The sequence below is a fragment of the Aegilops tauschii genome, chromosome 5, assembly GCF_002575655.3.
Source record: "Aegilops tauschii subsp. strangulata cultivar AL8/78 chromosome 5, Aet v6.0, whole genome shotgun sequence".
Classification (NCBI taxonomy): Eukaryota; Viridiplantae; Streptophyta; class Magnoliopsida; order Poales; family Poaceae; genus Aegilops; species Aegilops tauschii.
Genome location: NC_053039.3, coordinates 370078225 through 370090594, shown reverse-complemented (window position 1 = coordinate 370090594; position 12370 = coordinate 370078225). Strand labels below are relative to the sequence as shown.

The window sequence follows — 12370 nt, the reverse complement described above, 5'->3', positions numbered from 1 at the left end:
CGCCGCCGTCAGCCGCTCGAAGATTGCCTCCGCCTCCGCATACATCTCCCTTTTGCTTGTATACCACGAGCCGATCTCCCTCAGCCGAGCATGCAGGAACATGTCCCGGCCAGCAAACTTCCTCAACTTCTCTTCGCCGATCTCCACCTTCGCCGCCGCGGTCGTCACCAGAGAGGGAGGTGGGTGTGGTTGTGGGAAGAGATGGATAGGGCTGGATCGGGGCGGACTCACCATAAGTATTGCCCGCAATTAATCTCCCACCGGTCGCAATTCCTCTCCCACCAGTCGCAGTTTCTCCCTCGCCGGCTCCCGAGGCGGCGCCCCCGCCCTGGATCTCCTCCTCGATGCGCGCAACGTGACAAGGGAACCCGATTGTGGTTCCGGGGGCCAACACGAGCCCCCTCCTGTACCGCCTGTCCGCCGTACATCCCCGCTCGTCGACGAGGTCGACCGTCGCTGAGTCCGGGCCAAGCACGATCACCCCGCGGTGTAGCTGTAGGGCCGCCGTCTTTAGATTGGCGGCGAACCACGCCGGCCACCGTCGTGGGGCGGGTTCGCTCCCCGCGTCGCCAAGGAGACGTGTCGGACGCGTCATCTCCACCTTCCAGACCAAACTCATATCGTATTTATTTAGAGCATGTACGTACGAAAAGAGCATTTGAGTTTTGTGAACCCGACTCATCGAAAGTGTGACAGCACTAGTGTACTCCCTCTCGAGTAGATGCCACTAGAACTCTAGAAGTGCTGAAGTAAGCAACAAAGAAAATTGTTCACGTGTGGGCTTTGTCAATGATCCTCGCCGTGGGTCTTTTCTGACAATTTACTCGCGCAGGTGGTCTACTGTGCAAGAAATTCGCACACGGTAGGTACAGGAGTTGCCGTTGATTATCTTCCAATTCAGCGACTAAAACAAGGAAGTGGATAAAGAACTGGTTGAAAACACTGCTCCTTTCGCTTTCAATTATCCTGTCAATTCAACAAATCAAGGCCGTTTTACCGAATCAAAAGCATAAGGAGTGATCCTCCTCCGATGGTTTATGGGTGGAAACAAGATCACAAACTTGATGCAGAACGGCCAATGCAGAGCACTTTTGTATGTAATATTATAAGGACCAAATCCCCAAAGTCCTTGCCGCAAACCGACCTCTTCCATTCCTCTATGCCTCTATAAAATCAGCCGTGCATCTCTGAGACGACCATCTGATCTCACCCAAGATGACGAGCCTCTCTTCTTATGTCTTGCTTCTCATTTGCGTGGCCACACTGCAGGCCAGTGCATATGCATCCCAAGAGGCTCGGCTGAGAGAGTTCATCTCTTCTAGGAAGGACATTGACAGCACCACCGACACTTTTAGTGTGCGTAGCATAGCCGAGCACGAGAGGGTCGCTGGCAGCCTGGGTACAGAGAGCTCTGTGTCTGAGCAGAGCTCTCTGAAGGCGGCCGACAAGATCACGGCGTTGCCGGGCCAGCCGGAGGGCGTCAACTTCGACCAGTACGGCGGATACGTGACCGTCGACGAGGAGAACGGCCGCGCCCTCTTCTACTACCTCGTCGAATCGCCTTTTGGTGCCTCGGACAAGCCACTCGTCTTGTGGCTCAACGGAGGTTAGAATCATACATACGTTGACATAAACCTGGGAATAGTTTGGTCTCAAACCGTAGTTTTAATATGGTTTCTTCATTCGGCCGCTTTAGTTTAGTTGCTAGTAGTTGAGCCCCTGTTGCGATTTGGTTTGGTCTGGGCTGAGACAAATTGGTCTCAGACCGGTTTCAGTCTACGTAGAAAAACCGGCCGAGCGACCAATTCTTCTACCTCACACGAGACCCCGGCCAGGCTTCCAGCTAGGGTTAGGGACCGCCGGTTGCCAGCGGTGGCTCGAGCTCCGGACCTCCGGTCGCAGCTTCCCCCACCCATCCGCCTCCGTCAAGAGGTACCCCCGCTGTCGGAGCGCCTCCCGACTTCTCCACCGCCGTGCATGCCCGCTCATAACTGCTGACGTCTCCCCGCCGGTACGCCGCCCAGAATCGAAGCTGCCGTCGCCTCCCTGCCGGTGCGCCGGTCGGAATCGTAGCTGCCACCGCCTACCCGTCCCCCAGATGCTCCATCCCACTACCTTCTCCTCCTCCCTCCCTCCGTACCATGTTCTTCCCATTTTTTCAGAAATTTGGGATTAGTCTGTACAAATTTGCATACAAGCTGTACTAGTGCAGTTGAGAAGCTGTACCAATTTCTTCATGATTTGAGTTTGTGGATTCAATCCAAAAACTACAGTTTAGTTTGGTTTGGATTCTAGCTGATATTTTGGGGGGGGGGGGGGGGGGGGGGGGGGGGGGAGGGGGCGTGTAGTCACATGGACTGGGCTGGCTTTGGTATGGATGTGAAACTATTCCCAGGCTTAAGTTGACAACTGAACATCTCCTGTGGAAAATTCTCAGTACGTAGTGGCACTTGTTGCATGCACAGGGCCAGGATGCTCGTCGCTGGGCTACGGCGCTATGCAGGAGCTCGGTCCGTTCCGTGTAGCTGAAGACAACAAAACGCTCGGCAGAAACATGCACGCCTGGAACAACGGTGGGCGTCTTCTACAGGCTAATAATTCCTTCCCCTTTAATTTGGTCCTGCTTAATAATTACAGAAGAGAACTCAATTTGCTTGTGAAATATACCGACAGCGGCCAACATGATCTTCTTGGAGTCCCCCGCCGGCGTCGGGTTCTCCTACTCCAACACGTCTTCGGACTACGACCTGAGCGGCGACGAGCGAACCGCCGACGACGCGTACGTCTTTCTGCTGAGATGGCTGGAGAGGTTCCCGGAGTACAAGGACCGTGCCTTCTACATCTCCGGCGAGAGCTACGCCGGCCACTATGCGCCGCAGCTCGCCGCCACCATCCTGCTCCACAACACGTACAACAACAGAAGCATCATAAACCTTCAGGGCATCTTGGTACGTGAAATTTAGAAGCTATACTGCGATAGTCATACTCGTATGAACACATGGTGAATGACGAAAGATCTTCTGAATATTAAATGGACTCCTTTCTGCTGAAGGTTGGCAACCCTTATCTCGACGACAAGAGGAACAATCAGGGCACCATTGACTTCTTCTGGACCCACGGAGTGATGTCGGACGAGGTCTACGCCAACGTCACCGAGCACTGCGACTTTGCCGGTAAAGCATGCAGCGGCGCCTGGGACGCGTTCGACGCCGGCCAGATTGATGCGTACAACATATACGCTCCCGTCTGCGTCGACGGGCCCGACGGAGCATATCACCCCAGTGGCTACGTAAGGAAAAAGAAATTCTAAGTTGCTTGTCCAGTCAAAAGTGAAACCAGTGATCATCTTCTGAATTTGTGACCGTCGCGTTTCTGTAAAATTGCATGCAGCTGCCTGGGTATGATCCGTGCAGCGACTATCCTACTATTGCCTATCTCAACGATCCAGAGGTGCAGTGCGCTTTCCACGCTAGGATGACAGAGTGGTCGCCCTGCAGGTAATTCGTTGAACTGGACACTGATTTAGCGTACACCGGTCAACAATCTTGCAATGTTTTTCATCCACACGTCCGGAAGTTAACCACCTGATTTGTGCTTGCAGAAACTTTACGTGGAAAGACGCGCCAGTGACTATGCTCCCATCCATCAAATTCTTGATCGAGAACAACCTTCCCGTTTGGATATTCAGGTAGTAACAGATTACCATCAGTTATTCTCAGACACCTGGAAAGTATTTACTGTTAGTAGTAAATAAACTTTGCTACATTTTTACAGTGGTGACTTCGACTCCGTGTGCCCTCTTCCGGCGACGAGGTACTCCATTCAAGACCTTGGCCTTCCTGTGACCACTCCATGGCGCCCATGGGTGGCAAAGGAGGTGAATCCCATCATCGACAACATTTCTCATCTACTAGTACAATGTTTTGGTCACCCTGAGCCTGAAACTGACGACTTCCCTCACTGCTTAGGTGGCAGGATATGTCCAACAGTACGCCGGTGGATTGACATTTCTATCAGTGAGAGGTGCCGGTCATCTTGTTCCGTCCTTCCAGCCTGAGAGAGCGTTGATAATGTTGACCTCCTTCCTGAAAGGGATGCTCCCGCCTTACATACAAGACTAGTGAGTCATGTCAGGACAATTGCTACGGCACGAAAATGGAAGGTTTATTTGCTTAATCTTAGTATAATATGTACTTGTATCCGGTCAGAGTTGAAAATGGTCCTTGTCCTTTGAGTGGACGTGTATTTCTTGTTAAATGACTTTATGATATAACTTTGAAAATACTAAGTGAAAGCACTCTTCCGAACCCACCCGCGTCGCTCTCCAGGGGGGCGGCTCGGGTGACCTAACCCCGCCGCCGCCACCCCCACCTGCTCCCTCCCCCCTCGCACCGTCGGGCGTCCCCGCCGGGCAAAGCCCGTGCGGCTGCCGGCAACGGTGGGCCTTTCTCTCTGGTCACGCGGAGGCCGGCCCTGGACAGCGAGGCGTGCGTCGCGGAGCTGCGCGCCGGCGCGGATCTGGCCCTCCGGCCTCTTCTGCAACGCGGCGGCGCTGGATGCTGGAGCGGCGGCCCCCTCCTCTCTGTCTTCCTCGCGGTGGAGGAGCGGCGGCTGGCCGTTTTGGCGGTGGATCGGGGCTTATTTTGCTCGGATCTGGTGAGCGCGCCGTCGGCGAGATGCGGCGGTGCTGGCCGTCCTGGGCCGCGTGGGTGGCAGGGTGGCTGCGCGTGGTGGAGGCCCCGGCGGCTCTGGTTGCCGGCGGTTCGGTGGCAAGGGCCTGCCGGCGGCGCGCGGGGGCTGATGCACTCGTCGTCGTCGGAATGGTGGCCGTGGTGGTGATGCGTGTCGGCCGGATTTTGCTTTTTTCGGCTGGCTACGCGGGTTTGGGGCCCCGGCCCGGCGTGGCTGCGGTCCCGGCTGTGGGCGGCGACGGTGAGGTGGCTTCGCCGTGCCGGCTCCACGGTAGCTCGGCGGGTTGACTGGGCCGACGGCTGGCTTTCCGGCGTTGGCTTGTCTATAGGCGGCCTGTTTCGACCTTCGGCCCTCTCCTCGTCGTCTGGTTGCTACCTTCGTCGAAGGTTCGGCCCTCCCCCGACTAGGGTCCATCGCTCGTCTCGAGCTCGGCAGCAGGACTGAGCTCGTCTCGCACGCGGCAGCAGGACTGACCTTGTCTCGCACCCGACAGCAGGACCGACCTCGTCTCGCGCCCGGCAGCAGGATCATGCTCGTCTCGCGCCCGGCAGCAGGACCGTGCTCATCTCGCACCCGGTAGCAGGACGGGTCGATGGAGGCCAATTTTGGCCGGCCTTTGGGTTTCGGTGTTGGGGGCAGCCCAGGGATGCGAAAGGCGATTCCTTTCCGCTCGTATCTTTGGTTGAGGTAGCGATGGGTCTCGAGTGAGGTGGTGTCCAGGTCTTGGATGCCAGGGCGGCGGCCCTGGTGGTGGCTCCGCGGTGCTCTTGGGCAGAGCCCGTGGTTAGGTGCTGCACGGTGGCCATGGTTGTGTGGGCGGCATGGTCAATGGGATGTGGCGTTCGGTGGTGGTGAGTGTTGGACGGGGTGAAAACCTGCCCTATCTTCGGACGGACTAGCGGCGGCGAAGCTCGCTCCCTTCTTGAAGGCGTCGTCGCGGCTCTCATTGCCCGTCGTGTTGTTGGGGAACGTAGTATTTCAAAAATTTGCCTACGTTCGCGCAAGATCTATCTAGGAGAAGCATAGCAAAGAGCGGGGAGAGTGTGTCCACGTACCCTCGTAGACCGAAAGCGGAAGCGTTTTATCAACGCGGTTGATGTAGTCGTACGTATTCACGATCCGACCGATCCTAGCACCGAACATACGGCACCTCCGTGTTCAGCACACGTTCAGCTCGATGACGTCCCTCGTACTCTTGATCCAGTTGAGACCGAGGGAGAGTTCCGTCAGCACGACGGCGTGACGACGGTGATGATGAAGTTACCGGCGCAGGGCTTCGCCTAAGCACTACGACGATATGATCGAGGTGTGTAACTGTAGAGAGGGGGCACCGCACACGGCTAAGACAAATCTTGGAGTGCCTTTGGGGTGCTCCCCTCCCCCGTATATAAAGGAGGGAGGGAGGAGGCGGCCGGCCTAGGGGGCGCGCCAAGCATAGGGAGTCCTACTAGGACTCCCAAGTCCTAGTAGGATTCCCTTTCCTATTCGGAGTAGGAGAGAAGGAAAGAGAGGGAGAGGGAGAAGGAAAGGGGGGCCGCGCCCCCACCCCTTGTCCAATTCGGTTTGGGCAGGGGGGAGGCGCGCACCACCTCTTGGCCCTTCTCCCTTCTCTCCACTAAAGCCCAATAAGGCCCATTACTTCTCCCGGCGAATTCCCGTAACTCCCCGGTACTCCGAAAAATACCTGAATCACTCGGAACCTTTCTGATGTCCGAATATAGACTTCCAATATATGAATCTTTACCTCTCGACCATTTCGAGACTCCTCGTCACGTCCGTGATCTCATCCGGGACTCCGAACAAGCTTCGGTCATCAAATCACATAAACTCATAATACAAATCATCATCTAACGTTAAGCGTGCGGACCCTACGGGTTCAAGAACTATGTAGACATGACCGAGACTCATCTCCGGTCAATAACCAATAGCGGAACTTGGATGCTCATATTGGCTCCTATATATTCTACGAAAATCTTTATCGGTCAAACCGCATAACAACATACGTTGTTCCCTTTGTCATCGGTATGTTACTTGCCCGAGATTCGATCGCCGTTATCATCATACCTAGTTCAATCTCGTTACTGGCAAGTCTCTTTACTCATTTCGTAATGCATCATCCGGCAACTAACTCATTAGTCACATTGCTTGGAAGGCTTATAGTGATGAGCATTACCGAGAGGGCCCAGAGATATCTCTCCGATACACGGAGTGACAAATCCTAATCTCGATCTATGCCAACTCAACCAACACCATCGGAGACACCTGTAGAGCATATTTATAATCACCCAGTTACGTTGTGACGTTTGATAGCACACTAAGTGTTCCTCTGGTATTCGGGAGTTGCATAATCTCATAGTCATAGGAACATGTATAAGTCATGAAGAAAGCAATAGCAATAAACTAAACGATCATAGTGCTAAGCTAACGGATGGGTCTTGTCCATCACATCAGTCTCTAATGATGTGATCCCGTTCATCAAATGACAACACATGTCTATGGCTAGGAAACTTAACCATCTTTGATTAACGAGCTAGTCTAGTAGAGGCATACTAGGGACACTCTGTTTGTCTATGTATTCACACATGTACTAAGTTTTCGGTTAATACAATTCTAGCATGAATAATAAACATTTATCATGATGTAAGGAAATATAAATAACAACTTTATTATTGCTTCTAGGGCATATTTCCTTCAGTCTCCCACTTGCACTAGAGTCAATAATCTAGTTCACATCGTCATGTGATTTAACACCAATAGTACATATCTTTATGTGATTAGTTCACATCTCCATGTGACTAATACCCAAAGGGTTTACTAGAGTCAATAATCTAGTTCACATCGCTGTGTGATTAACACCCAAAGAGTGATCATGTTTTGCTTGTGAGAGAAGTTTAGTCAACGGGTCTGCCACATTCAGATCCATATGTATTTTGCAAATTTTCTATGTCTACAATGCTCTACATGGAGCTACTCTAGCTAATTGCTCCCACTTTCAATATGTATCCAGATTGAGACTTAGAGTCATTCGGATTAGTGTCAAAGCTTGCATCGACGTAACCCTTTACGACGAACTTTTTGTCACCTCCATAACCGAGAAATATGTCCTTATTCCACTAAGGATAATTTTGACCGCTGTCCAGTGATCCACTCCTGGATCACTATTGCACCCTCTTGCCAAACTCATGGTGAGGTACACAATAGGTCTGGTACACAGCATAGCATACTTTATAGAACCTATGACTGAGGCATAGGGAATGACTTTTCATTCTTTTTCTATTTTCTATCGTGGTCGGGTTGAGTCTTTACTCAACTTCACACCTTGCAACACAGGCAAGAACTCCTTCTTTGACTGTTCCATTTTGAACTACTTCGAAATCTTGTCAAGGTATGTACTCATTGAAAAAACTTATCAGGTGTCTTGATCTATCTCTATAGATCTTGATGCTCAATATGTAAGCAGCTTCACTGAGGTCTTTCTTTGAAAAAACTCCTTTCAAACACTCCTTTATGCTTTACAGAAAATTCTACATCATTTCCGATCAACAATATGTCATTCACATATACTTATCAGAAAGGTTGTAGTGCTCCCACTCACTTTCTTGTAAATACAGGCTACACTGTAAGTCTGTATAAAACTATATGCTTTGATCAACTTATCAAAGCGTATATTCCAACTCTGAGATGCTTGCACCAGTCCATAGATGGATCACTGGAGCTTGCACATTTTGTTAGCACCTTTAGGATTGACAAAACCTTCTGGTTGTATCATATACAACTCATCTTTAATAAATCCATTAAGGAATGCAGTTTTGATATCCATTTGTCAGATTTCATAAAATGTGGCAATTGCTAACATGATTTGGACAGACTTTAAGCATCGATACGAGTAAGAAAATCTCATCGTAGTCAACATCTTGAACTTGTCAAAAACCCTTTTCGACAAGTCGAGCTTTGTAGATAGTAACACTACTATCAGCGTCCGTCTTCCTCTTGAAGATCCATTTATTCTCAATGGCTCGCTGATCATCGGGCAAGTCAATCAAAGTCCATACCTTGTTCTTATACATGGATCCCATCTCAGATTTTATGGCCTCAAGCCATTTCGCGGAATCTGGGCTCATCATCGCTTCATCATAGTTCGTAGGTTCGTCATGGTCAAGTAACATGACCTCCAGAACAGGATTACCGTACCACTCTGGTGCGGATCTTACTCTGGTTGACCTATGAGGTTCGGTAGTAACTTGATCAGAAGTTTTCATGATCATCATCATTAGCTTCTTCACTAATTTGTGTAGGAATCACTGGAACTGATTTCTGTGATGTACTACTTTCCAATAAGGGAGCAGGTACAATTACCTCATCAAGTTCTACTTTCCTCCCACTCACTTCTTTCGAAAGAATCTCCTTCTCTATAAAGGATCCACTCTTAGCAACAAAGATCTTGCCTTCGGATCTGTGATAGAAGGTGTACCCAACAGTTTCTTTTGGGTATCCTATGAAGACGCACTTATCCGATTTGGGTTTGAGCTTATCAGGCTGAAACTTTTTCACATAAGCATTGCAACCCCAAACTTTAAGAAACGACAGCTTAGGTTTCTTGCCAAACCACAGCTCATATGGTGTCGTCTCAACGGATTTAGATGGTGCCCTATTTAACGTGAATGCAGCTGTCTCAAATGCATAACGCCAAAACGATAGTGATAAATCGGTAAGAGACATCATAGATCACGCCATATCTAATAAAGTGCGTTTATGACGTTCCGACACACCATTACTCTGTGGTGTTCCAGGTGGCGTGAGTTGCGAAACTATTCCACATTGTTTCAAATGAAGACCAAACTCGTAACTCAAATATTCGTCTCCTCGATCAGATCGTAGAAACTTATTTTCTTGTTACGATGATTTTCCACTTCACTCTGAAATTCTTTGAACTTTTCAAATGTTTCAGACTTATGTTTCATCAAGTAGATATACCCATATCTGCTCAAATCATCTGTGAAGGTCAGAAAATAACGATACCCGCCACGAGCCTCAACACTCATCGGATCGCATACATCAGTATGTATTATTTCCAATAAGTCAGTTGCTCGCTCTATTGTTCCGGAGAACGGAGTCTTAGTCATCTTGCCCATGAGGCATGGTTCGCAAGCATCAAGTGATTCCAAAAGCCCATCAGCATGGAGTTTCTTCATGCGCTTTACCCCCAATATGACCTAAACGGCAGTGCCACAAATATGTTGCACTATCATTATCAACTTTGCATCTTTTGGCATCAATATTATGAATATGTGTATCACTACGATCGAGATTCAATAAACCATTCACCTTGAGTGTATGAGCACAGAAGGTTTTATTCATGTAAACATAATAACAATTATTCTTTGACTTAAATGAATAACCGTACTGCAATAAACATGATCCAATCATATTATGCTCAACGCAAACACCAAATAACATTTATTTTAGGTTCAACACTAATCCTGATGGTAAAGGGAATGTGCGATGGTGATCTTATCAACCTTGGAATCACTTCCAACACACATCGTCACCTTGCCCTCAACTAGTCTTTGTTCATTTTGTAACTCCTGTATCGAGTTACTAATCATAGCAACTGAACCAGTATCAAATACCCAGGGGCTACTATGAACACTAGTAAAGTACACATCAATAACATGTATATCATATATACTTTTGTTCACTTTGCCATCCTTCTTATCCACCAAATATTTGGGGCAGTTCCGCTTCCAGTGACCATTTCCTTCGCAGTAGAAGCACTCAGTTTCAGGCTTGGGTCTAGCTTTCGGCTTCTTCATGGGAGTGGCAACTTTCTTGCCATTCTTCTTGAAGTTCCCTTTCTTTCCCTTGCCCTTTTACTTGAAACTAGTGGTCTTGTCAACCATCAACATTTGATGCTTTTCTTGATTTCTACCTTCGTCAATTTCAGCATCACAAAGAGCTCGGGAATCGTTTTCGTCATCCCTTGCATATTATAGTTCATCACGAAGTTCCAGTAACTTGATGATAGTGATGACCCACAAGTATAGGGGATCTATCGTAGTCCTTTCGATAAGTAAGAGTGTCGAACCCAACGAGGAGCAGAAGGAAATGATAAGCGGTTTTCAGCAAGGTATTCTCTGCAAGCACTGAAATTATCGATAACCGATAGTTTTGTGATAAGGTAATTGGTAAGGAGCAACAAGTAACAAAAGTAAATAAAGTGCAGCAAGATGGCCCAATCCTTTTTGTAGCAAAGGACAAGCCTGGACAAACTCTTATATAGAGAAAAGCGCTCCCGAGGACACATGGGCATTATCATCAAGCTAGTTTTCATCACGTTCATATGATTCGCGTTCGGATATGTGGGTGGACCGGTGCTTGGGTGCTGCCCTTACTTGGACAAGCATCCCACTTATGATTAACTCTTATTGCAAGCATCCGCAACTACAAAAGAAGTATTAAGGTAAACCTAACCATAGCATGAAACATGTGGATCCAAATCAGCCCCTTACGAAGCAACGCATAAACTAGGGTTTAAGCTTCTGTCACTCTAGCAACCCATCATCTACTTATTACTTCCCAATGCCTTCCTCTAGGCCCAAACAATGGTGAAGTATCATGTATTCGACATTCACATAACACCACTGGAGGAGCGACAACATACATCTCATCAAAATATCGAACGAATACCAAATTCACATGACTACTAATAGCAAGACTTCTCCCATGTCCTCAGGAACAAACGTAACTACTCACAAAGCATATTCATGTTCATAATCAGAGGAGTATTAATATGCATAAAGGATCTGAACATATGATCTTCCACCAAATAAACCAACTAGCATCAACTACAAGGAGCAATCAACACTACTAGCAACCTACAGGTACCAATCCCAGGCTATGAGACAAAGATTGGATACAAGAGATGAACTAGGGTTTTGGAGGAGATGGTGCTGGTGAAGATGTTGATGGAGATTGGCCCCCTCCCGATGAGAGGAGCGTTGGTGATGACGATGGCGATGATTTCCCCCTCTCGGAGGGAAGTGTCCCCGGCAGAACAGCTCCGCCAGAGCCCTAGATTGGTTCTGCCAAGGTTCCGCCTCGTGGCGGCGGAGTCTCGTCCCGAAAGCTTTCTTATGATTTTTTCTCGGACGAAAGACTTCATATAGCAGAAGATAGGCACCGGAGGGCCACCAGGGGGCCCACGAGGCAGGGGCGCGCCCAGGGGGTGCGGCGCGCCCCCACCCTCGTGCCCAGGGTGTGGGTCCCCTCTGGTATTTTCTTCGCTTAGTATTTTTTATTATTTTCAAAAATAACTTCTGTGGAGTTTCAGGACTTTTGGAGTTGCGCAGAATAGGTCTCTAATATTTGCTCCTTTTCCAGCCCAGAATTCCAGCTGCCGGCATTCTCCCTCTTTATGTAAACCTAGTAAAATAAGAGAGAATAGGCATAAGTATTGTGACATAATGTGTAATAACAGCCCATAATGCAATAAATATCGATATAAAAGCATGATGCAAAATGGACGTATCAACTCCCCCCAAGCTTAGGCCTCGCTTGTCCTCAAGCGGAAGCCGATAACGATAAATATGTCCACATGTTTAGAGATAGAGGTGTCGATAAAAATAAAATACGGACATGAGGGCATCATGATCATTCTTATAACAGCAACATATATGGA

The 12370-nt window shown here is 48.9% G+C and overlaps 1 protein-coding gene across 1 annotated transcript; it reads left to right on the top strand.

Moving 5' to 3' along the window:
• Positions 1-992: 992 nt before the first annotated feature.
• Positions 993-4275, top strand: LOC109732299 (serine carboxypeptidase 1-like). The gene is made up of 8 exons (XM_020291487.4): positions 993-1606; positions 2466-2573; positions 2674-2948; positions 3053-3289; positions 3391-3497; positions 3602-3688; positions 3775-3877; positions 3969-4275. Exons 1-8 carry the CDS (start codon positions 1216-1218, stop codon positions 4119-4121), a joined length of 1461 nt encoding a protein of 486 aa, XP_020147076.3. The 5' UTR covers positions 993-1215; the 3' UTR covers positions 4122-4275.
• Positions 4276-12370: the final 8095 nt, after the last annotated feature.